The sequence below is a fragment of the Talaromyces stipitatus genome, genomic scaffold, assembly GCF_000003125.1.
Source record: "Talaromyces stipitatus ATCC 10500 scf_1105507295541 genomic scaffold, whole genome shotgun sequence".
NCBI lineage: Eukaryota > Fungi > Ascomycota > Eurotiomycetes > Eurotiales > Trichocomaceae > Talaromyces > Talaromyces stipitatus.
Window position 1 is genome coordinate 11,933 of NW_002990115.1, and position 23,707 is coordinate 35,639.

The following is a 23,707-nucleotide window of genomic DNA, read 5'->3' on the forward strand; positions in this document are numbered from 1 at the left end:
TGCACACTTCAATCTAGAACTCAAGTATTATAACGCTGTCAATGCCTTTGTTAATGCTATACTAGATAAAGAGATCTTTATGAGAATGGCTCCTAGATATCGTGAGTCTGGAAAAATATATCAACTGAAGAAGGCTCTCTACGGATTATGTAGATCACCACTCCTATAGCAAAAGAAACTTACCAGTACTCTCACAAAGTTAGGGTTTAAGGCTGTGCCTCACGAACCATGTTATATGTTGAAATCTGGGATCATACTATTCTTTTATGTAGACGATATCGTTATCACATATAAGAAGAGCCACCAACTAGAAGCTGACTCAGTCATGAACCAACTTCATGCCAAATACAAAATATCCGGAGAAGGAGACCTGGAGTGGTTCTTAGGTATAAGAGTTATATAGGATTGAAGTAATAAGGTGATCTAGCTCAGTCAAGCCACCTATATCAATAAAATTGCAAAGTTAGCCGACACTCGACAAACTGATGACACACTAATAGCTTGAGAAGAATTACTCCTATATGAAGGAATGGCCACCTATAAAAGTAACCATCAATATCAATGGAAAGTTAGCTTAATTATGTATATAGCAGTAAGCACTCAACCTGACATAGCTTTTGCCATCTCACGGCTTTCACGGTTCTTATTAAATCCCGGACTAAAGCACCATTAAGCTGCTGACAAGGTTTTATGCTACCTTGAACGTCATCATATATATACCTTGAGGCTTGGAGGAGGTGAAGATTATTCAGTGTTAATAGATGTCTCCTTTGCAGATAATACACTTAACCATAAGAGCTCGCAAGCATACGTCATAACACTTTTTGGTAAAATAATAGGATGGCAAGCAAATAAGCAGGATACAGTAACAATGTTAACCACTGAAGCTAAATTATTAGCTCTTGCTTAGAGAGTGAAAGAAGGCAAATATGTCCTTCAATTACTTCTAGAGTTAGAGATATAGTTTAGAACACCTACTCTTCACATTTTCTGCAATAACCAGCAAACTCTAGGATTGCTAAAGAAGGACGCTCCGCGATTGCGTACAAAGCTCTGATATATTGATATTCATAATCACTAGGTACAACAAGAGGTGCAGAAGGGAGACATCCAAGTGCATTACACGCCCACAAAAGATATGATTGCAAATGGCCTGACTAAGGCACTTAGTAAACAGGAACACTAAAAGTTTCTCAATCAAATCAGAGTAGAGGATATTAACAGCTATCTCGCTCCCCAGCAAAAGGATATAGAGAACCCAGATATCGAAGAATTGCTTTCTCTCAATAATATGCCCAACAACTTATAAAGCTATTCCAGCCTTGCAAGCAGTTGCTTTCTGCAGCTGAGGGGGTGTGTTAGATAAACTGGATGTCGGAAACTTCGGTCAAACTACCGTCGAGTATATCTCGGATAGCTTATAACACGCTGAAGTTATAAGGCTTCTAAGTACGAAAGGCTTCTTGAAAGCAAAGTCTTAATGAAAGGATGAATATCCGGTTCGATAGAAGAACGTATACTCAAGTTGTCAAAGCTAAGGGGTACTTAGCACGGTTAATTCAAGACGATAGAATAAACTAAATACACAATAAACGAGTGTCCTTATATATTCCATCACCATCATAGAATCCATAGAAATCCTCTGATTTCTCTGATCCTCGGATCATAGCTATCATAGAATATCTCTGATATCTCTGATACCCTAACCCTAATGGTTACGGATAATCCTTGCTTCCGTAGTGCAGTAGTGTAACACTATCTAATCAATCCATTGGCGACTGGCAACTCTCTAAAAATAGAAAAACCTACCGATCGGATCGGACCGGAGGGATACATGTGCCTGGGAGCAATCGAGAATTTGAACAGGAGGTAGAATACGCGATAGCTAGCACTCGATTCAGCTCTAGGAGCCGAGCCGGTGATGATAGACGCAATGGTGGAGGAGCTAACAACAACGCGTTCAGGACGCATAATAACACCCTCAACAAGGGTCCGAGAGGCCTCAGACAGCGACAATATCAGCACTGTCAGAACATCCAAGAAATCAATGACTTAAGTGGAATTAATAGCGGTAAAAAAAGCCGCTAGCCTTATTAAAGAGAAATAGAACAGCAAAGATGGAAACAGGGACATGCTTAAGAAGATAGGCCAATACCTGAAAAGCACCTATCAAGAGGTCAAAGGACTAAAAGAAATCATTATTAAACAAGGAAAAATAATCAAGGAGCAGTCTAAAATAATTCAAATACAGAGCAGTACAATTCAAGCACTGCAGATCTAAGTAGAAGCAATTGAAAGCCAATCTATAGAAGAATGCAAGCAACTCTAGGAGCAGCTAGACACTATCGTGAACACTCCAGCTAAGGCAATATACGTGGCCATAATTGATAGACAATCCGGACATCAACGAGATATACTATTAGTCCCCCTAGCGCCTCCAACATCGGCTAATACGCTATTCTGCACTATCAACACATCCCGCGTTGGAGACAAAGACAAAGATAAGGTCTAGATAGCTAATATTAGACAACAGATTGAGAAAGAGCTACAAGGAAATGAGGAAACAAGAAACTAGCATTGCACAGCAATGATTAAGGACCCGAAGAATACAGACTGAGTCAAAGTGATTTGTAGGCATGAAGATGAGATCCAGCAGGTCAAAGAAGCTGCACAAAAGATTAATATACTAGGAATAAGAGTCCTATGAGACCAGCTGTACCCAGTTAAAATCGATAATGCCAACCAGATGGCCATACTGGATGCGGATGAGAACATTTTACTAGGAGCAACCGAGGCCTTAGGGAAGGAGAATAATATCAGCATCGCTAAGATCTCCTGGCTTAGCAAGAAGGACTCTAACAAAGCATATGGATCTATGGTAGCATATATCACAAAAGGGTCCGACGCTAAACAGTTAATAGATAGCAACTATTTTAATATAGCAGGAGAATCTGCCTACACTTGAATCTTTGAACCACGGACAGGACCAATCCAATGCTTCAACTGTCAGAATATAGGGTATAAGGCCTATACTTGTAAAAAGACTCAGACCTGCACTAAATGTGCAGATAAGGGTCATCACTACAGCACCTGCCAGGCTGTAATTCTAAAATGTGTTCCGTGTGGAGGACCACACAAATCGTTTAGTAAAAACTGTTGAGTACGCCTTATACAGTCTTATGCATAAATCACTTCGTGTACTACAACTCAATGTGGGCAAAAGGGACACAATATAGCAAAGCTTGATAAATGACAACAAAATTAGAGATTACAGAGTAATAGCAATATCCAAGCTATACGCGCGGATAATTAAGAATACAATAATAACGAGCCCAATGGGACACAGCTACTGGACAAAAATGACACCAACAGAAAGATATAAAGGAAGATGGCCAATCCAGAGCATGCTATAGATTCAGAGTAACATTAAGACAGAACAGATCCTGGTGGCATCACCAGATCTGACGGCCATAATACTACAACTGCCAGACCAGGCAGTGTTAGTGGTCTCAGTCTACGTGGAGGGAAATAATAAGGAAGCATTAATATCTACAACTAGGCTATTACATGACCTAGTAGTAGATATCCGTGGTAGAGATAGAATACGAACAGATGTTTTAATTGTAGGAGACTTCAACCGGCATGATCAACTCTAGGGTGGAGATCAAATATCCTCAGCGAGACAAGGGGAGACAGAAGTGCTAGTCAATTATATGACTGAGCATTCGCTTCAAAGTCTCCTACTAAGAGGCACAAAACATAGCATTTAGGGAATTTAGAAACAATGATTGACTTAGCCCTAGCATCAACAGAGTTGGCAGAAGAGATAGTCAAATGTGGGATACATTATATAAACCATGGATCAGACCATCAAGCTATTAAGACAGAGTTTGACATATCGGTCCCAGATCGACCCACCACCAAGAGACTACTCTAGAAGAACGCGCCTTAAGCAGAAATCAGAGCGAGAGTCATTACCAGCTTATAGGCGGTTTCTATGGATGGCTTAGTCCAGCAGCAGATGGATCGCCTTATAACAGCAGTCACAGAAGCAGTCTCAAAACTTACACCTAAGGCAAAGCCCTCACTATATACTAAACAATGATGGACGGCAGATCTGACACAGCTTCGCTATATATATATCTACTAGAGAAATTAGGCCAGATCGCGGCGTGGGGCAGGATATGTAATCCCCGAGCTTGAATAACAAGCACGTCAAGTGGCAAAAGAATATTATAATGCAATCAGGAAACAGAAGAAGGCACATTGGGAGGATTTCCTTGCCAATAACACCAATATATAGCAAGCAATCAAATATCTGAAACCTAGTGGTAGCTCATTCAGCAACAAAATTCTATTATTGGTGAAAGGAAATGGATTTACTACCAGAGATAAAGTAGAACAGGCGGAGGAACTACTTATAACATTCTTTCCACCATTACCAACAAGGATTGAAGATGAGGGAACCCAGCCACAAAGAGAGCTGATACATATGCCCGATCTCGCTATGAAAGAGATTAAATGGAAAGTCTTTAAAGCGAAGCCATGGAAAGCACCCAGAGAAGATAGCCTCCCAGCAATGGTGTGGAGGCAGCTCTGGCTGGTAGTTAAAGAAAGAGTATTCTGTATCTTTTAGAGATTACTCTAAGACAGCGATCTCCCTTCCTAATGGAGAAATGCTAAGATCATACCGCTAAAGAAGCCAGTAAAGAACAAGTACTTGCTTGCTAAGTCATAGAGACCTATATTACTGCTCTCGACACTGGGCAAGATCCTGGAAGCGGTTATTGCAGAAAGGATATCATATACTATTAAAATACACGGTCTATTGCCCACAAACCACTTTGGAGTAAGGAAAAGGCGCTCGGTAGAACAAGCACTATTATTACTATAGGAAGAAATCTACAAGGCCTGGAGAAATAAGAAGGTACTTAGCTTGGTCAGTTTCAACGTCCAAGGGGCATATAATGGGGTCTTTAAAGAAAGACTGCTGCAGAGACTGAAGGCAAGAGGAATACCTGATAAGATAGTTTAATAGATTAACACCTTTTGTTCAAGACGCACTGCAACTATTATAGTTAATAGGCTAACTAGTGAACAAAAGGAGCTATCTCAAGCAGGCTTACCATAAGGATCACCGCTATCCCCAATACTATTTCTCTTCTTCAACGCAGACCTGGTATAACACAGGATTAGCGCCTCAGGAGGGTCAATCGCATTCATGGATGACTACACGGCCTAGGCAACAGGCCCATCAGCAGAAGTAAACCATGATGGTATTCAAGTGGTGATCAACCGAGCCCTAGATTGGGAAAAGCGGAGCGGAGCCACATTTAAATATAATAAAACAGTTATAGTATACTTCACCTGGACTGCGAGCTATTCAAGCAGCATACCATTCACCATTAAAGGTGAAACTGTCAAGCCAAAAGACAGTGCAAAGATCCTAGAAGTAGTAATAGATTCACAACTACGCTTTGAGAAACATATTGCCAATGCCGCTACAAAAGGATTAGCAGCAGCCATAGCGCTGAGACAACTGAAAATGATAATCCCTTAGACTGCAAGACAACTATTCAAAGCAACTGTGGCACTGATGGCAGACTATACCTCAAACGTCTGGATGCATGCCTATGAAATAAAAGGGACACAGTACCTAAATAGAATATAAAAATATAGAGCGATTGCAGTTACAGGTGCCTTCCAGATAGTGGCAATGGCAGTGGCGGAGGCAGAAGTAGATATTTAACCATTTCACATACAACATATGGAGAAAGCAACAAAATTATAAGTCGACATCTAGACTCTACCTAAATTAAACCCACTAGTCAGATTGAGAACCATCGCCACCCAGAAGTTCCAATTACCGCTACAGAGGATCACTCTACCTCTCAAGACAACAAGAAGAGGAAGAATTAAGACTATACAGGCATTCACAGTATCACCGTGGACCAACTGGATACCAACAATCTGTAAAACAGACGAGGATAAAGCTATTAGCAATGCTAATAAAGCAGTAGGCATTCTAATTGCAACAAGTACATCTATTAAATCAGATAACGTGGGTATAGGAGGCTGCATAAGAGATACCCGAGCAAATGGGAACAATATATCTAGTCACTCAATCCTCTTGGGCAAAAGAATAGAACACAACCCTTACACAGCAGAATTAGAAGCAATAGCAACCTCCCTACAAGGTATCCCACATAGGACATACCAGAGATGCATATTTGTCCTCAGCAGTAATAGATTGGCACTGTCTATAATTAGCTAACCCCGTCAACAATCAGGTCAAAAGTCAATCCAGCGGATATACAAACAGGTTCAAAACTTACAGTAATAAGGAAATATAGTAGTCACAATTTGGATTCCAACACATTTAGATATGGCTATGAAATGGCAAGCAAAAGTAGAGGCATAAAAAGTAACCAGAATTGAATCACTACTAGAAAAACATCTATATTAAGCAAAATCAACAGCTATCCAGCTTGCTCTCGCAGAAAGACAATATGAATAGACCCTCCTAGAATGTGTTGAAAGATACTCCAGAACAGTGGATACAGCTCTTCCAGGAAAACACACAAGAAGCTTATATGATAGACTGAATTAGAAAGAGGCAAAGATTCTAGCCCAACTTCGGACAGGAATAACAAGGCTCAACAGCTATCTTAACCAGATAGGTGCAGCAGATTCAGATCTCTGTACCTGTGGCCAAGCAAGCAAGACGATAGAACACTTCTTATTCTGCTGCATGTAATGGATAGCGATGAGAGAAGATATAAATTAGTGCATAGAATCAAGATGAGGAAACCTATCCTTTTTCCTGGGTGGTAAATTGCATTCTGATCCAGATTGATGGCAATCAGATATAAAGGCTGTCTCCGCAGCAATCAAGTACGCAATCACTATAGGAAGATTAGAACTAGAACCTAAATCCAAACCTCAATCAACACAGTGAAAAGTGAAGCTAGTCTCCTACCTCCACCCTCTTTTCCCTCCCTAACTCTTCCTCCCTTCTAGAGTAGATCTTGCTGCAGCCGCCGAAGATAGAACACTGCACACTTGGAGAAATTAACCTTTAAGATTATCTACCAGCCAACACCTTAATAAGGGAGCTCTTCACAAGCTAACCAAAGAAGCCAAACACCAAGCACACACATGTTGAAGCAAACTTATAGGCTACCGCGAGTTCATGCCAGATTGATTGATTGATTCATTAAGCCGTCCCAGCCGCCCCGCAGGCAGCTATGCGGCATGTGTCCTAATCCTGACCGCCAGCTCCGGTCCTATATACAAGAACTAACTATGTATCTAAATAATTTAGAATGAAACAACAAGCTGGTGTATGCTTGCTAGAGCACATTGCTGCTGCTCCAGCTGGTATAGTGACTGTTATACCCTTGAGGACTTACCGCTCTGCTAGATATCTAAATCTATGCTCCCAAATTGCCTAAGGAGCTTGGTTTCCAACATGAATTTTGCTGCCCTAATGGTGTATTTTCCCTCAGAGAGAATCTTCCTTGCATTGGACGACCATGTCCCCTCATTCTTCTACGCATTACGCTCCTCCTTGAACCTGGGACAGCTCAGTAAGATATGTGTGACTGTTTGTGCTCCACGTTGGCACTGGCATTCTCCGTTGTCGATTCCCGGAATCTTTCTTTTGTATAGGAAATGCCGCAGGCTGATATTACCTGTCCGCATCTGTGTTAGGATAGATGATAGAGGCCTGCTAAGTCTGGTGTGAAGCTCTATATTCTTCTTTGATGGTTTATCCATAACCCGGAAGAGAGTATGGCCTCGTTAATTCTGTTGCCAGTTCTGTTCTCACTGTTTATAAGCTAGGGTCTTTAAGTCTCTCTTGAGCGCTAACAAAGGTTGCTGGAGCCCAACTAGTCTTGGAGCTGTGCTGTTCATATCCAATGGAACCTGTCTCCCTCTATTATTCTGCACCAATCTCCATCCAGTTGCCTCCTTTGCTGCTATGTCCGCTCGCTCATTACCCTCAATTCCCTGGTGGGCCGGGATCCAGTGGATAGTCACCTGGACACCCTGGCTCCTGAGCTCGTCCCATTTTTCCGCAATGCTTCCTAAGATCTGTTGGCCTGTCTTTTGAGCACCATTAATTGCCTAAATCGCAGCCTGACTATCACAGAAGATTATCATCTTTCTTACTATCCTTTGCTGTACCATCTCTAGGGCTATATGTATTCCAACCAGTTCCGCCAAGAATACATTTGCCTCTGGTGTTCTTCCTACGAATGTTTGTCTTGTAACTGAGAGGCCATATTGGATGGCAGATGCCCCGACTTTCCCATTAATAGTACTACTGTCAGTATAGATAATAAGACCCGGGTTTTGTTAGAGAATCTAGTTATGGATGGACCTTGCTACCTCCATGTTGGTAGCTATATATGTCCGAGGTGGTTCCTACTAGGGAAGAGTTAGGAAGGGATATCTCTATTCCACATTCCTAACTCTTTTAGGTCCTAATAATGTTTCACACCGGTGCTTATGTCTCTCTAGTGGCCCCTATCTGCTTGGGAGATTGTGCCAGTCTTTGAGGTAGCCATCCCAGATTCCCTCTCTCCAACTCTGCTCTAGAGTCTTATAGGATGGTGTAGAGTGAATCTGGAGATATGTTTCTGCCGTAATCTTGTTTAAATGGATTCAAATCGGAAGGAGAAAAGCCTCTATGTCGAGTGCTGCTCCTAAGATGATCTTGAATGCCCCTGTGATAATCCTAGCTGCTTTCTTTTGTATTGCTTCTAGCTTGCCTACTGTCTTCTCCCAATGGTTATCCTCTGAGTTCAATGGGGCGTACCAGATCGATGCTGCGTATGTTATTTATGGTAGGATTATGGCCTGGTAAACTTGTCGTAGTCCTTTATATCCTGTACCCCAGGTGGATCCTGCGAGGCTACTGAGGGCTCCCAGAGATTTGGTCATCTTGGTTTCAATGTGTTCGATATGGCCGTTCCAGTTGAGCTTATTATCTATAATAAGTCCAAGGATACGGCACTTAGGAACTGGCTTCACTTCTCGGCCGTCCAGCCAGACTGGGTGTTCCTTGTCGGTTATTTTGCTGTACTTGCTGAGCAGATGGATCAGCTTGAATTTTTTAGGATTGAATTTTGACGCGTGTTTCTCTTCCCATTTCTTGCACTGTTCATAGATGATTTCCAGCTTTCTGCAGTTTTCTTTAGTTGAGCTTCCCCATGTAATAATATTTATATCATCTATCTAACCCACTGCGCTGGTGTTGTTGCTTGGGTTATAGCACTTTTCAATTAGGTCTGCATTAAAGAACAGATAGAGAATAGGCGATAATGGTGATTCTTGTGGGATGCCCATTTCAACATTTAGAATTCCTGAAGTTGCCTCTCGAAGTTTGATCGTGGTTCGTCTCTCCGTAAGGAAGCTGGCTATCCAACTAACTACCTGTAGATTAATTCTTTGTTTCCTAAGATTGTGTAGAAGCCGAGGGTAAGAGACATTGTCAAACGCTCCTAACACATCTAATAAGAGAATTAATACAACCCCTCTATATACCTTCCCATTCAGTTCTATGTTTATCTTCTCCATTAACCAGTGCAGTGCATGGTCTGTAGAAATCTCCTTTCTTCCACCTATATAAGTCAGAGGCAGTAAAGAGTACCATTCCGCCAGTGCTGAGAGGCGCCTTGCAATGATTTTCTCTAGGATCTTACCTAATGTGTTAAGGAGTGCCACAGGTTGGTAGAATTTCACTTATGTATAGTCTTCTTGCCCTGGTTTGCGGAGAGCAACTGTCTCTGCCATTTTAAAGTGTCCTGGGCAATATCCGAATGTGATACATGCATTGAAGAGTGGTATAAGGATTGGCCATAAGATATCCTTAAGGATTTTTAGTACCAGATTAGAGATTCCATCTGGGCCAGGGGCCTTGCGTGTTGCCACTGAGGATAGGGCCACTTGCACTTCTCTCAGCGTAAATGGGGGCCAGTCTACTGGATCAGGGTAGATATAATCTTGCAAATCTGAAAGGTCTACTTCCTTCATCCGTGGGAAGAAGTTCTCTTTTAGGAGTGCGATCTTATCCTTGGTCTGCGTCTTCATCGGTCCTAGATCTGCCTGTAATGAAGGAGTGAATAATTGGCGTGGCTGACGGTTCCTGGCCCATTTAGCTAGTCTCTAGAGTCCTGACTGCGTTTCTATAGCTTCTTGAATTCGTTCCTGGTGATTCTTTCGTAGCAATTTCTTAATTAGGCGCCCTTTAAGATTGCGAGCCACTTGATATTCCTCCCATGCCTCCTTAGTGCGAAGTAGCTAGAACTGCCGACGAAGCCTTCTTGCATGTATCTAGGCCACTTTAATCTCCGGTGTCTACCTGGGTACTAATCTGGGGCATACTTGGGACTCTAGGCAGTGGTGTTCAATGGCCTTATCAATAGTCTGTACAATGTGATTGACTTGTTCATTGATATCCTTGCTCCCGTCCAATCTCTTGTCAGTTTGAAGGTTCTTTTGCACCTCTTCTTAGAAGTCCTTCTCCCTTAATTGATTCCATAGTCTCCTTTTTCTCTCTGGATGTCTGGTGGTGGTCAAGCTTAGGAGAGTTGTGATTGGAAGATGGTCAGAATCATGGTTAAGATCATTGCCTGCAAGACCACAGCTAATGATGCTCTCTGAGAGCAACCAGGTTCCAAAGACTAAATTGATCGTACTTGGTTCTCCATTGTCTTGCCTTGTCTTTGTGCCTACCGGCAGTAAAAGTTCCAAGTGGTAGTCCGTGATCAATTCTAATAGATCTGTCGCTCCTTCTGATGTCTTACAGCTCTGTACTCCCCCCCACATCGGATGGTGGAGATTAAAATCGCCTATGAGTAGATGTTCCCCTTCTCGATTGCTCTCTAGTGCCTTTCAGAGATCCGGTAGCGTGCTCGGTTGGTTCTCATTTTGACTTTCAACTGGATTGTATATGTTGTGGATATGAACTGTCCTGGCCTCTTTCCCATTTTTGAATTGTAGATGTAGTGTATCTAGGTCTGGCGTATGATAGGTGTGTGTCCATGCTTCTCTTAACTGACTGTTGATGAAGAAGCAGACTTGTGTATTCGGTTGTTCATTGTAGACTAGATCAAAGCGGTCTTTAACCAGGTGATATATAGTGGTCTGGAACTGGTTCCTCCATAGTTTCTAAATAGCAATGATATCGTATTTCCATACATTCTCATCGGCCAGTAATGGAGCCATTACCCTTTCACGCGATTTGTTGACATTATATTGTAGGACTGTCAGTATCTTTCTAATCATCGAGAGGTCTAGTTGACATAATAGATTCCTGAGATGTTATAATTCTGTCTTCTGTTGTAGCTAGCAGTGCCTATTTCTTGCTTGTTCCCGGCATGGGGAGAGCGTTGCGATCCAGTTCCTGGAGCACTCTTCTCATAGTATCACCTGTTCCCTGGTTTCCATCTATCCTTGTAATCTTCCTAGGTGATCGTCCTCTCTTCTGGTTTCCTGGAGCATTAAGAGTAGCTGCTACTCCTGTAGCTTGGCTATTCTCCTTTGCTCCGCGGTGTGTCTCCCTGGATTGTTTGGGTTTTCCTGTGAAATTCCCTCGTCGAAGTGCGGCCTCCTTATATGTATATGGCATATTCATCCTTCTTTCCTCGATTCTAGCTAGTTCCTCTTTCCGGTCTTCGCATTGAATGCTCCATGATAGGTGATTCTTAGAGTAGTTTGGACATATTGGCTGCGAGCCAGGTTTGTCTCTCTCTAGACACGCCTTAGTGCTATGCAGTCCCACACAATACCCGCATGTTTCCTGGGCTTTGCAATGAGTCTCTATGTGTTCATACTTTTGACATCTGAAGTATTATCTAGCCTTGCAGGTCTGGTCATAGTACTCGCAGTTAAAAATCTGTGCTCTAAACACAATGCTATTCTTAATTGCATAGTCTGCATCTTCTTCTTGGTCGAACTCCACGACCATGGTGGAGGCTCATTTCTCCCCAAGATTGCATTTCAATCATCCAGAGTACAGTACATTTGCTTATTCTAATGATGGATTATTCCAACGAATCTTTTCTTCAATTTCTGCTTTGTTGTGAGCTTCCACTTGTGTACTGACTCCATGTATAATAATTCTATATGATGGGACCTTAACTTTGGCTTTTTCTCCTAGTATCTTTTGCCAGTCCTCCCTATGTGCTATTATCAGCTCTGTGCTCCCTCTGTCGGATGTGAAGAGTATCAGGTCCCCACTAGGATGTCATTTCACCGCTAAAATTTGCGTTTTCTTTAAATCGGGGTCCTTGTGATTCGCTAATGCATTATTTATCTTTTGCTTGATTTCTTCTGCTGTTGCGCGTTGAGCCTGTCTTTCTACGTCTGTGGGATTCAGTTTGACTAGGATTTCCTGGTGACCCATCGATGGGCGTGTCTGCATGGTGGGCTTTACTATGTAGGGGTCCTTCAGTACTTGTGCATAGCTAGGGATAGTTGATTTCCTGGCCGGAGCTGCGAGGAAGTTCTTGATTTCCGTGATGTCTTTGCTGAGAATTTGCTGAGCGCGTGCCGTCGCATGGACTGCAGCGGTCAGTTCGCTTGTGGTTGGAAGGTCCTGTGTCTTCTGCAGATAGCTGATAAAGCTTTCGAGTAGTGGTTTAATCATATTCTAGTTCGGTGTGCGATTTTTGCCTACTGGATTGACTTGGTATTCCTTCAAGGCGCGTATGTCTGCTTCAAGTTGGATCGCGTGGTCGCGTATAGTTGATGGCTGGAGGCCCAGCTGTGGTGCATTTGGGCTGCCCGCCATGCTTTCTCGGTATTGGGCGATACCTCGAGAGCTGGCGAATAACCTGACACACAGTCCGAGCCAGATAAATCGGTGGTTGTGGAGTAATTTCAAAAATTAGGCTTCGACAGGTGGTGGTTGTATAGTTCATGCCAGATCTGTGGGAAATGATTATGTAATTAGCACACTAGTGCCCTTTAGGTTAGCACCTCCGGGCGTAATAAAATATCCATCCATCCTGTTGGATTATTACTAATCCGTGGGGGCAGATTCGGCAATGATTCCTAGCTTTGCTACGTGGAAAGTGTTCGTATTGGAAGTAGAATTAACAAGCAAAATTGTATGTATTCCCCCCTCCCTCTTTCTAAGAATTGAGGGTGATTCTATGTCTTTATATATTCCAATGCGGCCTCAGAGAAGTAAGGGAAATAACAACAGGAATTTCAGCTAAGGCAAAGCGAAGAATCCGAGTCACAAACATGAAACTATACAGGTTTGACCACTGTAGTTGATTGGTATCAAGGGGCATTTTGGCGATGTGCACTTTCTTAATTAGGGTCAGAGGTATCGTCCTGTCGACACCTAGTTATCTAACACATCCATCCATCCATCCGTATAGTGATTCGTAAGATCGCTATTCAAACACTGGCAGTCTTCTAAGGAGCAGAAATACAGTAAGGAATGACAATAGTTGATGCGGCAAAGGAAATATCAGAAGAATGAAGCAAGAGTAACAGGTGCGAACCAGGGTAAGGAATGACGGCCTATGGAGCCAGTGTAGCGACAGGTGTCGCGAATCGTACGTTCTTTGACTCGGAGGTGTGCTTTGTTGATGGCCTTTCGACCTAACTGTCAATATTGATGCGTAGCTTGTTCATATCGATAAGCTCTTGTAAAGCGCGACAGGGCTTGCTCTTGGTCATCGCGTTGGTAGGGTTGCTGTTGCTGTTAATCCATCTCACCTCCATGATCTCTTGTCGTTCGTACGATTGACAGAGGCACATGAGATCGATCATGAGGCGTTTTTCGCGGGTCGTACCCAACTTGACGAGGCATTCGTAAAGGCTCTTCAAGTTGGTGCAAAGGACTAGTGGGAGCGGCTCCGAAAGATGCAGCAGCTGGATGAGGGTTGATTTGATTGCTGCGGCCGTATCGAATCCATTGGCTATACCGTACATTTCTGAAGCGAGCACGCTTTAGGTAATCCTCTTACACTTGGTGGAGGACCAATGGAGGATATTCGCATTATTTCGTGCGTCTGCAAGTACGATAACGTAGCCAATTTGGGAAGAAGAGTCCTTGTTATTAGCAAACGAAGCATCAACGAATGCGTATAGTTTTGCAGTCCGTAGATCGATCTTGACGAACCGTAGCCCGCAGGTGGAATTGTCAATCTGCCATTGAAGTCATTTATTGAGCGCCTTTATATCCTCTTTTCCCGGTTGTGTAGCTTGCGCTGCGAAGGATAGATCAAACGAGGCTTCGGGTTGTGAGACGGAAGCAATATACATACCAAGGGCTCGTTGGGCAACGTACTGTTCGTGCGGAGATGCGTTTTTGCGAACCTTGCCACGGGAGCTGACCGTATCCGAAGGGTAATCTTATACGAGCCGAATGTTCTTACAGGTGTGTTCTTGGGTAAGAGTAATACCCTAGGCATCCTCTGTAATTACCGCACCATTGAATCGTAGTGATTTGCCAGTTGTGAGCTGTTCACGGGGCTTGCAAAGGATATTCGCATGTTTGATTTGCTCTTCTTCTTATGCGGCAAAGGCTTCATCAGCGACAATGAGTGTGTCATCTGTTTGCATGCCAATCACACCAAATCCTTGCTCTGGATTACAGCAGTGAAGGAGGCATGGATCGTACATGGAGATCTCCATGCCAAGTTGCTTGGTGTAGTGCTTATAGTAGGTATGAAATCAGTGATTGCCTGCTTTAGGGATGCTATATAATGGCTGTACAACTTTCAAGAATTTGCAGCCAGGGAAAAAGTGATGCAATTCAGGTGGTATTTGAATGTAAAATTCGCGGTTGAGCTTCGTCGTCGACTGTATATAGGCCTGCGTGACGTCGTGGATCTAGAACTATACTCTGTCTTTGCTTATCCCGATACAGAGAATTAGGCGTTGGCTAGAGTGCTGAATCGTAGGTGACTGCGTTAGTACGAATTCTTTGTCCTTGTCGTTATAGGCTTGTATGACAAGCCATGATTTCTCGAATGCTTTGTCGGTACCTTTATTCTTAACCTCATCGACGAACCTGAAGCCATAGATATGGGCATCTGGTGGGATATCCTCTCAATTGATGGCCATGAATATGCCTTTTTCCAGTAGTCTGGTAACCTCTTTGCGGCGCGATTCGTTGAACTGGCCGTCGCCAGTGAGCTATATGAGTTGGGTAAAGATATCTGCGATTTCCTTTAAGCACATGTCGTTAATCTCTTGCAAGTACGTGAGGTCATCTCAATAATGAGATGGTAAATGGTGCTCGCGTTAAGGACATAACAGTTGTGCTTTGGCGTTATTAGGCTTGAACGGTGGTATAGCAACTTAAGATATAGGAGTTAGTACATTTAATGGTGTCATAGGTGGTGCTTCCTCTAGAGCTGGCTGCTCGTCATCTTTATACTCTGAATCGTTATCTTTGTAGTACAGTTTGACGACAGTTGACCTAAACTTTGTAGGTCTATTAGGGAGCTCCACGGTGCACATTTCTCTATTAATTGATATGAGCTTGTATAGTCCTTTCCATTTGCTGGGGTATCCAGTCCCACCTTCACACTATACAAGCACGTCCGAATTGAGAGGAAGATGGTGCACGAGCGTAAACGATAATCTATTGCGAGTATTGAGCGCGTTGTTGACTTGGCGTACAGTATGAAGCCTTCATACTTTAGTCATTGCTTTCTTGACTATAGCAGCGCGTTAAACAACTGTGGATGTGGGAGGACTGTAGTCTGTCATTCGGGGGTACGCTCTAAAGACAAGAAGTATAGGAACATGGCCATCTAGACCTGCGGTATTGTTGACAGCTTTGATAGCCATTTAAAGTGCCATTTCAGGTGTAAGCTCTGGCACTTCTTCCAAAATGATCTTGTACGAGCGATGTAGTACAGCATGGTAACATTCAACAACACCAATTAACTAATGTGCTTTGATAGGAACGTTGACTGTAATTATACTAACAGATAAGGTAAGCTGTGTAAATTCTTTGCTCACAAAATTCTTTCCTGCGTTAGTAACAATAAAATCTGGAGGGCCAAGGTACATATCAATCTATAACATTCGTAGTGCATCCCATGTCGCTTTTACGGATATGCTTGTAAGCCAGCATGCAGCGTTAAAATGTGTTGCTTCATCCATAATATGGAGCACTGGCTTGCTATTGATATATATAATATCCACAATGATTAAATAGTTGAATTCGACCTCATCCCATAGTATAAAGCAGAAGCGGCCAGGTGATTTCCCATACGTCTGGCAATGGTGGCAAAATTTGTTGATCCTTTCTATCACTTTGGGATTTACATCATAGCCTGCGCGTAATAAGATTTTGTGTAGTTGTCCGACAGAAGAATGTCCAAATTAGCAGTGTAAACGATGTAGTTCGGTGGCTATGAGAAAGCATTGGTCTTCGTTAAAGGACTATATGATATACAATACAAGGGAGTAATCCCAAATGAGAAAAGGATGGCCAAATCGTCGTACAACTGGTACGGTTATGTATGGTTCGTCATGAACAAGGAGATCTTTCGTGTTATCATAATAAACCTTGAGGTGGTTAAGATCCTTGATATAGAGTAGGAAAGGTGTCATGGCTTCGACAATATGGAATCGTACGGTGCCAATTGGGGTCTTTATATTAATTAAATCTAGGGACTATAATGGTTCACCGGTGCTGAATCTGATGTTTGCTGCTCCAGTGGTTGAGGTATCAATTGTAATATTCTTGGTGACTTTTCGATATGCGAGATACTGGGCGTATCCAGCCATTGAGATCTCCGCAGTACTAGTATCAATAAGTAGTCCCATGAACGTGTTTGACAAGTATCAGGCTTCTGTGAGAAAGGCATATTTGGGTATGGTTAGATGCTGAAAGATTGATGTGAGCTTGGTATCGTCTTTTTCATTGTAGCCTAGGTCCGTTATACGGTCTTGTTGACTGCCTAGTAGGCATGAGAGATAGTGCGCTGCAGAACGATTAGCGAGCTCGGCTGCGAGTCAGGGTAAGAATTTATTATAATCTATAGTGGCGATTGTAAAGTATCCTGTTGCTGTGCCTGGCTCAATCTTCTCGCGGTCTAGGAGGTTATATTGGCTGGGTTTGTCAATCTCAGTAAGGTACGATTCAAAGCTTTTACTAGTATCCTTTTTGCCTTCTTTTTATACAATATATTAGTCTATTACAGCTTTGTATGGCTTCCTAGTGGCTTGGCGTTCTTCCTTGGTATGCTCTGTAGACCAGCAGCCTGGCTTCTTACAGATATGGCAAACCTGCGGTGCATGATCTTGGGAGTAGCAGCGCGGTAAGCGACTCGAGTATCATAAGTTGCTTCGTTCTCGTGAGCGGCCTTGCCTATATGATGAATGACCTTGATGCGGCAAACGTGATGACTAGCGGGTGTTGTAGCGGTGGTCCATAAAGTTAATGCTATGAATGTTACTCTGTTATTTATATTTATACTGTCTTATATTCGATTGAAGGTCCTGAATTAGGCCTAGTACAGTTGGCGCTAGCTTTACCATAGCCCAGTCATATGCTGGATGTGTGCTTGTTGCTTCAAGTAGCTTCATGTGCTAGTATGTCTGTGTTTGCAGCTCATCCAGTAGGCAATAAAATAAATCTTGTAGTTGCACCAGCATTGAATTAAGGCACTCATACACTGATTTCTCCGGGTTGGCCTAGATCATACTGGCTAGCGTTGTGGCGGACCATTCAGTTTTTATAGATTGCTGGTGCTCTGGTCCTTCAAAGTAAGTGATAATCTCTTCCACTAGATCCTTTCCTTGTACGATCCATAGGTCGATGTTGTCCCAGTAGTAGCTAAGGGCTGCGTCCCTGAGCATGTGTGGTAGTGCTTCTCTATATGATTTGGGGGTGTTGGGCAGTCTGCTCTGACGGCAATAGCCATAGAAGATCTTTAGCTTCCTTTTAAATGAGTCACCAGAGCCTTTATATTTAAGCTCGGATGCACTGTTATAGCTCTTACTAATATTTATAATTGCTTGTACAGCTGTATATTGTGGCTACAGCCATAGGCTTTATGTGTTAATATTCTGTTGCTCCTGCAATTTAGGGATGCCATATAGCTAGGCTATTGTTCCTGCGGTTGTACGAGATGCTAGGGCTGGTGTGAATGGGGTCAAAAATCTTGTCGCTTGGTACAGTGTCTCTGGGGCTGCATTTGACAATAGTGCCGGGTCTAAGTCTGACCTTGATCTTGTTACAACTCTGGTATGAGCTCTTTGGTACGGTGTAGGTGTATCCGGGACCATACGAAGGTGGGATTCTGGTTCAAGGGTCGTTGTAACAATTCTTTGCGGTTGGGTATTGGTAGCGATTACGGACGTGAATCTGGTATTTATATCTGATAATTCGAAGGTTCTACTCTTTTAGAGGTGTGCAATAACCTCAGTTTCGGTCCACTTATAGGGCTCTCGCTGGGCGGCAGCTGTTGCTACATTTTCGGCAATAAGATAACCTTTCGTATCGTCAACATACACGCCGTTGCTCTTGAGTAAAGTGATAAGCTTGCTAAGCAGTAGAAAAGACGTCTGCCGGAGGTGATCAAGGCTCCATTTTTCAAAGTCTTGTTTGAATATAGTCTATAGAACCACGTCCTCTGCCTCTTTATACTCCTTCAACTTCCCTTCAATGTATGTGTCACGTTGGGTCCGGTTCTTGCCCTCAGGGTCGAATTCGTTTGGATTTGTATTTGGGGCCATTGTCGGGTTGATATAAGGGGTCGGTTATATCAAGAATTCAATGTACGAATGAACGTCTATCGAAAGGAAAAAGGTTTAGGTTTTTGGCTTAAATTAGGTGTCTGATCTGCAGCCACTGATCAGTGTTGGTTTAGCTACGTCCCGTATCACGAAGCGTAGGATATCGTAAGCTAGGGCGATCCAACTGCCCTACGTGGTGAGCCTTGCTATATAGCACGAAATGTAATATTAAAAAAGACTGACCCCCGAAACTAGGGGGGGGCGGGGTGCCTAGATACATTATATGGTGTTGGTCGCTCTAGCGCACGGAGAATAGTAATCCCGACCAGTTCGCGTACGAATTGACGGCGTGCTACAGCGCCGTATAGTGATTCGGAAGATAGAATTGGAACCCCATCTGATACGAGGGACAGTTATTTTGACAATTCGACTGTTATTTCGACAATTCGACGGTCATTGCGACAGTCGGCTCGACGACCAGCTGGGGATGGCGGACGCGATGGTGGAGGAGCCAGCGACAACGCGTTCGGGACGCATGATAACACCCTCGACAAGGGCCCGAGAGGCTTCGGGCAGCACCGACAGCACTGGCACGGTTAGAACATCGAAGAAATCAATGACCCAAATAGAACTCACGGCGGTCAAAAAGGCAACTAACCTCATTAAGAAGAAACAGAGCACCAAAGACGGAAGCAAGGACATACTAAGAAAGATTTACCAGTACCTGGAAAGCACCTTTCTCAAGGTCAAAGGGCTGAAAGAAACTCTCAGCAAACAGGAACAGATGATTCAGGAACAGTCTAAAATGATCCAAGAACAGAGTGTCTCAATTAAAGAGCTAACGTAATCCACAAGCGAGTTGGCCACACAAGCGAGTTGGCCACTTTTCCCGAAAACGCGCTCTATTATTGATTTCAAATCTCAATTTCTAACCACATACAAATTATATACAAAAGAATTAACTACTAGTACGATTTGGACATCCAGTTATTTTATGTCCTTCAATACCGCAACCACTGCAGCGGAAATGACGCCGTACAGGTGGATGAGAGACTGGGAGCTCAGGCTCGGCCGGAGCAGTAGAAACAGCTTGAGATGCCTCAATCTGACCTTGTACAAGTGCCTGAGCTTCCTCTCTGGTAATTCCATGATCATGGGATATTTGCTTTTTAGATTTTTGGCGTTTTTGCTTCTCCTTCTCATGTGCAGCCCGTAGATCATGGAGTTCCTTCTGTGCAATTGTAAGCTTATTAATACTCATCTCATAAGCCTTTGATGCCCGTGTAAACACTTCACCAATAGCCTCAGATGAACTTCTTGTATGCCGGCTTATTCTCTTCTTGGTTGTAGTCATTTGGCGCTTAAATTGACGTGCGTTTTGAGGGGTTTGCAAGCAGGATGATTGTGTATCACTTGATCGACTTGGAGGGGGTGTTGGAGTCTTCAATCGAACAGTAAGCTGTTGATAAACTCGATCTGGATTGAATGGTACTAATCCAGTTACTGTAAAGCTATTCCGAACAGTTTGAGCTTTGTATGCCATCGTACGAGCCTTTGGGAATGCAGTAAGAAAGTCGAGTTTATCAATATGGTTGAATCCAAGCCTCATTCGCTGCTCAACAAGCTGTCCATAATGTCGCTTTAAAACAGCAAAACAGCCAACATCAAGAGGCTGTAAAAGATGTGAAGAATGAGGAGGCATACAAACCGGAATAATATTATTCTCAGTGCATGTACGGTCAAATTCAGCAGTTAAATGGCTTCTATGGCCATCAAGAATCAACATCCGATATTTCCCCAATGTACGGCCATCAATAAGAGGGATAAAATGAGTTTTAAGCCATTCTAATCCAATCTTATCTGTCGTCCATCCATTATCGCTAATATTGATTTTCCAGTCGTCTGGAAGATCCTCAAACCAGCCTAGTCGAGTATATTTCTTTGCCTTAAAAATAATGTACGAAGGCAATGCCCACCCAATCGAATTAACTGCCTCAATTGCAGTTACCTATTCTCGGTCACCAGGCTGTAATAGCTTTGGCCGAGCATATCGATCGCTTCCAGTGATAACCTTTGTAGTCGCACAGAGTCCCATAGCAAAGCCAGTCTCATCAAAATTGTAGATATCTTCTGGCAAGATCCCATACTCTAATATAACCTCTCGTACGCGATCAAAATATTCCTGGATTATTTTTGGATCTTCACATTTGGCGCGTTCATAGTTATATTTCCGTGAGAACTTTGATTCAATCTCTGGGCGACGTTTGACAAGATTGTATACCCAGTTTTCTCCAACATGTTGGTTTCCGCGTTGTGAAAGAAGACAATTAGCTATATCCCGTACAAGAAAGTGTCGAGGAGGTAATCCACGTTTATCTAGATCTAAGATCCATCTAACAAGCGATTCCTCCTCAGATTGAGTTAATTTATGGCCATTGGCGCGTGTTTCAGCTCGATATGCCATGCCATGTAGTCTGTTTTGAAGTGTTGACCGTGAGACATTATAGATCTCTGCTGCTTTTCGTATAGAGTGTATTTTTTCATTTTTTAAATCGTAGATAGCTAACAAGATTCGTCCCTCTTGTTCAACTGAATTTTTTGAATTTTTATTGCGAATTGGCGGCATATTGACGTGTTGAATTGTGTAGAATCAATATAGAGCGCGTTTTCGGGAAAAGTGGCCAACTTGCTTGTGTGGCCAACTCGCTTGTGGATTACGTTACAGGCCCAGCTAGAGGCAACACAAAGCCAAAAGACAGAAGAATGCAAATAACTCCAGGAGCAACTAGAGACAATCTCATACGCAGGTGTGGTTGCTACCCGACCCCATCAACAGCAAGATGCACTACGCGGCCCGCCAGGGCCTCCAACATTGGGTAATATATTGTTTTGCACAATCAACACGTCCCGCGTAGGAGAAGAACATAAAGCGCAAGCCCAGATAGCAAATATTCAATAATGGATTGAGAAAGAGATGCGAGGGAGTGAGGAAACCAAAACCTAGCGCTGTGCAGCAATGATTAAGGACCCCAAAAATGCAGACCAAGTTAAAGTGATTTGCAGGAACGAAGATGAGATTCAACAGGTGAAAGAAGTAGCCTAAAAGATTAAGCTACCCGGAATAAGAATCCTATGTGACCAGCTGTACCCAGTCAAAATTGACAATACTAACTGGACAGCAGTCCTGGATGCAGATGGGAACATCCTATTAGGAGCAGCCGAGGTCTTGGGAAAAGAGAATAATGTCAACATTGCTAAGATCTCCTGGCTCAGTAAAAAGGACTCCTATAAAGTGTATGGATCTATGGTGGTATATGTCACAAAAGGAAGCGATGCTAAACGGCTATTGAGAGATTAATATTTTAACATTACTGGAGAATCAGCATACACTCAACTCTTTGAACCATCAGTAGGACCAGCTCAATGCTATAACTGTCAAGAGATAGGACACAAGGCCTTCTCCTGTAAGAAGGCTCAGACCTGTGCTAAATGTATAAATAAGGGACATCACCATAGTACTTGCCAGGCTATAGTCTTAAAGTGTGTTCCTTGTGGAGGACCTTATGAGTCATTTAGTAAAAACTGCCGTGTACGCCTTATATAATCTCATGTATAAATCACTCCGCATACTACAACTCAATGTGGGCAAAAGGGACATGATATAACAGAGCTTAATAAACAATGACAAGATTAGAGATTATAGGGTGGTGGCAATATCTAAACTATACGCACGGACAATCGAGAATGCCATGGTGACAAGCCCGATAGGACATAGTTACTAGACAAAGATGATACCTATAGAAAGACATGATGGAAGATGGCCAATTTGGAGCATGCTGTGGGTCCGGAGCAATATCGAAGCTGAACAGACCCCAGTGGAATCATCAGATCTAACAGCTGCAATTCTGCGTCTCCCAGACCAGAAGGTGCTAGTGATCTCAGTTTATGTGGAGGGAAATAATGAGGAGGCACTGATATCTACAATTAGGCGGCTACGCAGCTTAGTGGCAGACTTCTAGGGAAGAGGAGGAATACGGACAGATGTCCTAATAATGGGAGACTTCAACTGGCATGATCAACTCTGGGGCGGAGATCATATATCTCCTGCGAGACAGGGGGAGGCCAATGCTCTGATCAACTATATGGGTGAACACTCTCTCTACAGCCTCTTATCTAGAGGCACAAAAACATGGCAATCAGGAGATATAGAAACAACAATCGACTTGATATTAGTATCAATAGAATTAGCAGAAGAGATAATAAGATGTGGTATACACTATACAAACTATAGATCAGACCATCAAGTGATTAAGACAGAGTTTAATATATCAGTTCCAGATTGACCTGCCAATGAAAGACTGCTCTTAAAGAACGCGCCTTAGGCAGAAATCAGAGCTAGAGTCACTGCCAGCTTGCGAGCAGTTCCTTTAGGGGGCTTGGCCAGCTGCAGACGGATCGTCTCATGACAGCAGTCTTGGAAGCAGTCTCAAAACTTACACTGAAAGCAAAGCCCTCACCATATGCTAAGCGATGGTGGATGACAGATCTGACGCAGCCTTGCCGCACTTATACCTACTGGAGAAATCAGGCTAGATTGCGGCGTAGAGCAGGATGTACAGTCCCGGAGCTCGAACAACAAGCACGAGAAGTGGCAAAGGAGTATCATGACACAATCCAGAAACAGAAGAAAGCTCACTGGGAAGACTTCCTTGCGGACGATATCAATATATGGCAAGCAACCAAGTATCTCAAGCCTAACGGTAACCTATTCAGTAACAAAATACCATCATTAGTAAAGTCAGATGGATCTACTACTAAAGACAAAATAGAACAGGCTGAAGAGCTGCTCACTACATTCTTCCCATCACTACTAGAGAGGATTGAAGATGAAGGAACTCAACCACAAAGGGAGCCAATACACATGCCTGATCTAACCATGGAGGAGATTAAGAGGAAAGTCTTTGAAGCTAAGCTATAG

At 43.1% G+C, this 23,707-nt stretch overlaps 8 protein-coding genes across 8 annotated transcripts, besides 7 other annotated features; 2 read left to right on the forward strand and 6 right to left on the reverse strand.

Annotated features, from left to right (window-relative positions):
- Positions 1 to 1,219: part of a mobile genetic element that runs on past the window's edge.
- Positions 1,220 to 1,711: 492 nt separating this feature from the next.
- Positions 1,712 to 2,088, forward strand: TSTA_023390 (uncharacterized protein; the record flags this gene model as incomplete). Its single annotated transcript, XM_002479393.1, has 2 exons — positions 1,712 to 1,749; positions 1,800 to 2,088. 2 exons carry the CDS (start codon positions 1,712 to 1,714, stop codon positions 2,086 to 2,088), a joined length of 327 nt encoding a protein of 108 aa, XP_002479438.1.
- A 1,684-nt stretch (positions 2,089 to 3,772) lies between these two features.
- Positions 3,773 to 6,781: a mobile genetic element.
- Positions 6,782 to 7,551: 770 nt separating this feature from the next.
- TSTA_023400 (uncharacterized protein) lies at positions 7,552 to 8,193 on the reverse strand (the record flags this gene model as incomplete). Its single annotated transcript, XM_002479394.1, has 3 exons — positions 7,552 to 7,729; positions 7,832 to 8,097; positions 8,176 to 8,193. 3 exons carry the CDS (start codon positions 8,191 to 8,193, stop codon positions 7,552 to 7,554), a joined length of 462 nt encoding a protein of 153 aa, XP_002479439.1.
- Positions 7,561 to 11,115: a mobile genetic element.
- TSTA_023410 (uncharacterized protein) lies at positions 8,848 to 10,098 on the reverse strand (the record flags this gene model as incomplete). The annotated part of the gene is made up of 2 exons (XM_002479395.1): positions 8,848 to 9,186; positions 9,895 to 10,098. 2 exons carry the CDS (start codon positions 10,096 to 10,098, stop codon positions 8,848 to 8,850), a joined length of 543 nt encoding a protein of 180 aa, XP_002479440.1.
- Positions 10,903 to 11,977, reverse strand: TSTA_023420 (uncharacterized protein; the record flags this gene model as incomplete). The annotated part of the gene is made up of 4 exons (XM_002479396.1): positions 10,903 to 11,160; positions 11,209 to 11,303; positions 11,440 to 11,852; positions 11,892 to 11,977. 4 exons carry the CDS (start codon positions 11,975 to 11,977, stop codon positions 10,903 to 10,905), a joined length of 852 nt encoding a protein of 283 aa, XP_002479441.1.
- A 279-nt stretch (positions 11,978 to 12,256) lies between these two features.
- TSTA_023430 (uncharacterized protein) lies at positions 12,257 to 12,802 on the reverse strand (the record flags this gene model as incomplete). Its single annotated transcript, XM_002479397.1, has 2 exons — positions 12,257 to 12,661; positions 12,689 to 12,802. 2 exons carry the CDS (start codon positions 12,800 to 12,802, stop codon positions 12,257 to 12,259), a joined length of 519 nt encoding a protein of 172 aa, XP_002479442.1.
- An 863-nt stretch (positions 12,803 to 13,665) lies between these two features.
- Positions 13,666 to 15,078: a mobile genetic element.
- A 2,108-nt stretch (positions 15,079 to 17,186) lies between these two features.
- Positions 17,187 to 17,850, reverse strand: TSTA_023440 (uncharacterized protein; the record flags this gene model as incomplete). Its single annotated transcript, XM_002479398.1, has 2 exons — positions 17,187 to 17,434; positions 17,697 to 17,850. 2 exons carry the CDS (start codon positions 17,848 to 17,850, stop codon positions 17,187 to 17,189), a joined length of 402 nt encoding a protein of 133 aa, XP_002479443.1.
- A 1,789-nt stretch (positions 17,851 to 19,639) lies between these two features.
- Positions 19,640 to 21,602, reverse strand: TSTA_023450 (uncharacterized protein; the record flags this gene model as incomplete). Its single annotated transcript, XM_002479399.1, has 5 exons — positions 19,640 to 20,401; positions 20,438 to 20,718; positions 20,752 to 21,243; positions 21,297 to 21,514; positions 21,550 to 21,602. 5 exons carry the CDS (start codon positions 21,600 to 21,602, stop codon positions 19,688 to 19,690), a joined length of 1,758 nt encoding a protein of 585 aa, XP_002479444.1. The 3' UTR covers positions 19,640 to 19,687.
- Positions 19,814 to 21,310: a mobile genetic element.
- A 936-nt stretch (positions 21,603 to 22,538) lies between the features above and the next one.
- Positions 22,539 to 23,105: a mobile genetic element.
- TSTA_023460 (uncharacterized protein) lies at positions 22,782 to 23,707 on the forward strand (the record flags this gene model as incomplete). The annotated part of the gene is made up of 4 exons (XM_002479400.1): positions 22,782 to 22,998; positions 23,021 to 23,033; positions 23,152 to 23,489; positions 23,523 to 23,707. 4 exons carry the CDS (start codon positions 22,782 to 22,784, stop codon positions 23,705 to 23,707), a joined length of 753 nt encoding a protein of 250 aa, XP_002479445.1.
- Positions 23,180 to 23,707: part of a mobile genetic element that runs on past the window's edge.